The 5,419-nt window shown below is 33.7% G+C and overlaps 1 protein-coding gene across 1 annotated transcript; it reads right to left on the bottom strand.

Moving 5' to 3' along the window:
- Window positions 1-1,062: 1,062 nt before the first annotated feature.
- LOC116138777 (mechanosensitive ion channel protein 10-like) lies at window positions 1,063-5,095 on the bottom strand. The gene is made up of 5 exons (XM_031424449.1): window positions 3,622-5,095; window positions 2,758-2,881; window positions 2,058-2,351; window positions 1,588-1,790; window positions 1,063-1,504 (listed from the first exon to the last, which is right to left on the bottom strand). Exons 1-5 carry the CDS (start codon window positions 4,806-4,808, stop codon window positions 1,237-1,239), a joined length of 2,076 nt encoding a protein of 691 aa, XP_031280309.1. The 5' UTR covers window positions 4,809-5,095; the 3' UTR covers window positions 1,063-1,236.
- Between the last annotated feature and the right edge of the window lie 324 nt (window positions 5,096-5,419).

Genomic DNA, 5,419 nt, shown 5'->3' on the forward strand with positions numbered 1-5,419 from the left:
GATTAATTTCTTGTTAGAAAATTTATAAATTGCCAAAACAATCTATTCATTGATATTTAGGAATTTCTCTGTTTTTTTATTTTATTTTATAAATTACCAGAACAATCTATTCATTTATAATGTGTTATAACTTGCCCAAAAGGGGTCATTGCATATTATATTTTAAAATAAGCATGTATTTGATTAATAAAGACGTAAATATTTAGAAATTTTTCATCCTAAAGGAGATTAATCATCTGAAAAATTGTATGTCTTTTTGTGTGTTTGTGACGTTATAACTTGAGATTTCTTTGAGAATAATGTCATAATGATATATATATTTTTTTTACTTGTTCTTGTTTATGCTCATGATTATGTTATCAATTTAACTAATTTTGTTATTTGTATAGCTCAATGCACATTCACCATTAACAATCAATCATCCACCATTGAGACTTTGACTAGTACCAATTTAAGAGATAGAAGGAAGACGTGGATATTGCCTTTAGCTTGTAGGGCATAATATAGCCCTACATCAAGATCAGCCTTAATTTTAAGCCTACTGCTGCTAGTACTACTGAAGAAAAACAACAATATGAATCTTAGTTTGAAAATAACGAGGACAACAATCAACTGATCATATCATCCACATTACTTCACATTCAGACTTTGATCATTTATGTTAATCATAGAATAATGAAGGGATGTGGGCATATATAGTCTACTCAATAATCATAGTTTCTCAAAATATCAGGTTCTTTTAAAGAACTAATCTCGTTGTAAAATTCAATTACTTACCAATTATACTCTTAATTAAATAACAAAAGATATATTTATAATATACAATGTTAGACTAAACAAGACTCGATAGTCTAGCATTTAACGATATAGTTTGATAGTTTCATTAAAACATGCTAGATAATGTTAGACTATCGTCTTCAGACCATTTTTGTCTTTTTCATTGTCACCAAAGACAATTATGTTAAATTATGTGATTTTATGGCTGACTCTATCCTTTAAACAAAGCCCTAATATTTTGGGAATCAAAATTAGTAAGGATGACTATATATGGGAATATCTCACTTATAAATCAAGCTTTATCATCTACTCATGAACAAAAGCATTCTCTCAGTCTTACATATATAAAGTACATTGATTAGGTTTTCATAAAAAAGCCAGATATCAGTGACCAATTTTAACACTACTACTTAATTGTTCATTGATGCGTACCTAGGGAGGGAGACATTAATTACATCATCAAGACAACAATCTTCCATTATTGTTCAAGTTGAGTTGTGTGACATGTAACTCTTGAGGCAGGAGATTATACCTAATGCCCAGGTTCTCAAATATCCTCTTCAATTCAAGTACCAACTCTGATCGTCGATTGCTCTTTTCCCCATAATTCTGATGGTTCATGGTGTGTTGAACACACAATATCATATTCATCTTGTCCATATTCTCAATTTCCTTCACTACCACTGCGTGTTTTGGGTTCCAGTACTTTGGCTTGCTCTCTATATATCTGCATTCAGCAATAAATTGTAATATTAATCAATGAGCTCTGTCAAGAGATTTATGATTATATTTACATAATTTATCACTTACACTTGTATAGCTTTCTTCATTGCATTAATGTCATCAGCAGGAGTGGAGACATCAATGGTGAAATCAACGCTATCTCCCATTTCAGGGCTTCTCCGGAAATTGCTGATGGGCTTTGTGAGAAGAACGGAGTTGGGGTAGTAAATCTTCTCCATATCATAACGTAAGAACACTGTAGTCAATATGTTCATTTCTTCCACAATCATCTGCATGTACATGAAACATAACAGAAAAAATTATGAACATAATCATTAGGGATGGGAATGGGGTGGGAGGTCTCCTCCATTCCCTACTCCACTTTAGGATTTTGTTTACCATTCTCGACCTCATTCCTCAAATTATTTAACTAGGGCAAGGATGGGGAATCTGCACCAGGTGAGTGCGCTTCCCAAATCTACTCCATTTCCCAATTTAAATTAAATATAAACCCACTCCCAGCACATTAATAATAAATAACATTATAGTGAATTTACCTGTACACCATCAACGACGCAACGATCACCAACATCAAAAGGGTGCATGACAAACACAAAAATGATGGATTCGAAGATGGTTTTGCAAGTGTTTTGAAACATAAATCCCACCAGCAGCAACTGTGATGTAACCACGAATATTACCTTAGTGGTGGCCACTCCCAAAACCAAAAGTGACACCACTATAATTATTACTATCACAATTGCACTAGCCAATTTGTGAAGTTGTTGAACTGCTGTTTTTGTATCATTCAAGGAATGGGCCAAAGATTTGCGCTCAATGTATGCATGTACCTGATAACCAAATGCAAGAATGAAAATTTCATTTCGTTTAAAATACACCATAAATTAGGAATTTATTTTATTTACCCGCCTATGAGTTCTATTAGTATTAAACTCATCTACTTTATCCAGATAATATTGAAAACATCTCCATAATTATTTTAAATCACTCTCTAAAGGGAAAACAAAAAACCTTAAAATATCAAACAGCCCCTAACAAAATATAAAAACTTCCTAGTAGGGGTGTTTTTAATACTTTCTTAACAAAGTGGATGAATATTAAAAACCCTAATAAGGATGTTCTTAATATTTTCTGGACAAAGTATTTGGATTAATACTAAGCGATCTAGTAGCAGAAAATTAAATAAAGCCCATAAATAATTAAAAAGTTAAAATGAATTATGTTGATTCCAATTACCACCCAATTTCGAAAAGAAGACTTAGTGATCCTCCCAGTTTCGAGTGCTCCTTCGAATAAAGGGAAAATAGTATGAACTTCATCTTTCTTTAAGTATCTTAGAAGATCTTCCACTTCTATAAACCTATGTAAAACACCCAAACAAAATGTGACAAATAGTTTAGAAGATGAAATATGAAATATAAAGACTACTTGCTTTCTGTTTTCTATAGTGCCAATAAAGATGCTTTCTTCTCTATTAAAATATTAAAGCTAAAACAAAAGTAGAATATAAACTACCACAAAGCTCGATCTCATTCTGGTTTATTAAATTAAAATTTAAAGATGTTGATCACTTTAATATGTTTCAATGAAGAAATCGCTATCTTTAGTAATAGTTTATTTAAAGTTGGTATTTTTAATTTTGACTTAGAGTTACAAGATGAAAGTTAAAAGTCCATTCATTTGGAATAAAACATTAAAATATTATAGATGCCAAGTTTTAGATTTACATATAATTAAATAATTCTCATGGTTAATTTGAAAGTCTCAGCTTTTCTACATTTTTATTTAAATAAATTATCATGAGGATACTAAACAATCATTTATTTTTAAGATAGGTCCTTAAACAATTACTTATTTTAAAATTGATTGATCAAGTTTTCAATGAATTATCTCATACAGGATTTTAAAGGTGTGTGGGGTTAGGTTAGAGATTAAAAACTAAAAGCTACTAATTTAAAAGAGACGCCTAGCGGCTACCACCACCAGTGTGAATGAATATGATGATCACTAATTGTGCATGCCCATGTTTATTATGATCAAATTAAAGTAGCTATTGAGTAGAGAAACATCATAATAATCAAAACAATTAATGAAACTTACCTGGCACCTGGCTTTGCAACATTCTTGAAGATCCTCTGAGCACTTGTCCTTGCTTCCCATTCACTATGAATCTCCGACTTTGCAGCCTCAAATTCATCCACAGTGTTAGAAATTGTCGACAATCCTGATGATCTCACGTACTTAAGTAGCCTCTTCACATTCCATGCCGTGGCCCTGCTGTGCATGCTCAGTTTCTTTAGCCTCTCCATGTCAATCCTCCTCGACCCGAACTTCTTCGAAAACGTTCTCGTAGCACCGTTTCTCAGCTTGGCCGGCATAGATTTCGACGCATGAAGAGCCCGCAGTCGTGGCGTTTCAATTTCGGTCTCATCCAACGGAGGCCCGGATAAAGTATCAAGAATATAGTGGTGGAAAACCGTCTCCTTCATGCGATCGAAGAAGGTCGCCACATGAAATGAAGAAGCAAGAACTTTAACCAAAACTATTTTTAACAACCAGATTGTGGCGCCAATAAGCACAGCGATAAGAGTGCGAAACACTTTCTTGAGAACGGAATTATGCTTGTGAACATTTGGAAACATAATCATCCAACAAACTAACGCAAATGCTAGCCATGCACAATTTTGAAAGCTCTTGCGCAATCCATAAACAAAATATAAAACCTTTTCTCGTAGCATGAAATTACGCTCAATGATAAAGACGAGCAAGGCTACCAACCATCCGGAAACAAGCCGCCCACAAAAGAGAACCATAACCATGAGGCACCATTTCCATAACTCCAACCCCCATTGAACTTTATGTTTGAATGATTTGAGGGTTAAAGAGCATATCAAACATGTCAAGATGATGAGAAACAAAATGAACTCAATCAAGGCTCTCTTGTTGATCTTTCTTTTCTTTCTTTTGCGTAACTTGGCTTGTCTGTAATCTTCACCATCTTCTTCGCATTCAAAGTTCTTAAACCACTCTTCCTCGTCATCAGATGAGGTGTTATCTTCTGGGTTTAAGGGTTGGATTTCTTCGGATTTGAGAGGGAGAGGATAGTTTTTTTCTGCAAAACGGGATTTGGGTTTGGAAAAGCTGAGGCCCCGAAAGCTCTTGTTTCTTGTTGGGTTTTGGAAAGTCGGATCAGTTGATTCTTGCCTGGTTTTTGTGGTTGGTTCATCTATAAAGAGAACAACTTGATCCGGATTCGGCTTTGCGTTGTCTGAGTTTTGGTTATCCATGAATGAGAGAGCGTGAAACAGAATGAATTTTTTTGCAGAAGAAACTATAATTATAGAGCAGCACTCTGAATTATGAGCATGTGAAAACTGCAAGGAGAAGCTTTTTGAACTTCAGTGTATTCTAGAAACCTTTATGTTATTGGGCAGAATTAGGGGTAGAAATTGGAGGAAACATATTTTCAGGTATATTTTAGGAAACTTGAATTGATTTGCATGCTTTAGTTGAATTAATTTTAGGAAACATTTTGTTCTAAGAAGACACAAGTTTCCCTCGGAGGTTAGCCGAAATCATATATTGGATAGATTTTATGAGAATCTAGAAGAGATGTGAAAATTATCATAAAGGGATTGTCCATTTGATGATTCATCGAGGGAATGATTATATTAATCCAATTGGTAATTTTTACACATGCTTTATTTCAGATAATCTTGAAGGGATTACTTTAGTAAATGGACCCATTAACCAGTACCAAGTGGAGCTAATTGTCAAAATTAGTCTTTGATAAATGGTAATTATATGGTAGTAGTTGATAGTGCTTCTGAAATCATTAACATAAATTAGTCAAAAATTACAGCGCACTTCCACAGGAATTTGCCACCTATACTTGGCC

This window comes from Pistacia vera, unplaced genomic scaffold (genome assembly GCF_008641045.1).
Source record: "Pistacia vera cultivar Batoury unplaced genomic scaffold, PisVer_v2 Contig344, whole genome shotgun sequence".
In the NCBI taxonomy this organism is placed as follows: Eukaryota; Viridiplantae; Streptophyta; class Magnoliopsida; order Sapindales; family Anacardiaceae; genus Pistacia; species Pistacia vera.

Bases quoted from the DNA above. Each gene is read 5' to 3' on its own strand.
- LOC116138777 (XM_031424449.1), bottom strand. From the start codon at position 4,808: ATGGATAACCAAAACTCAGACAACGCAAAGCCGAATCCGGATCAAGTT. The intron at 2,882-3,621 runs GTAAGTTTCATT...TGTTTTACATAG, and splicing joins GTTGCAAAGCCAGGTGCCAG to GTTTATAGAAGTGGAAGATC. The intron at 2,352-2,757 runs GTAATTGGAATC...TTTGGTTATCAG, and splicing joins CTTCTTTTCGAAATTGGGTG to GTACATGCATACATTGAGCG.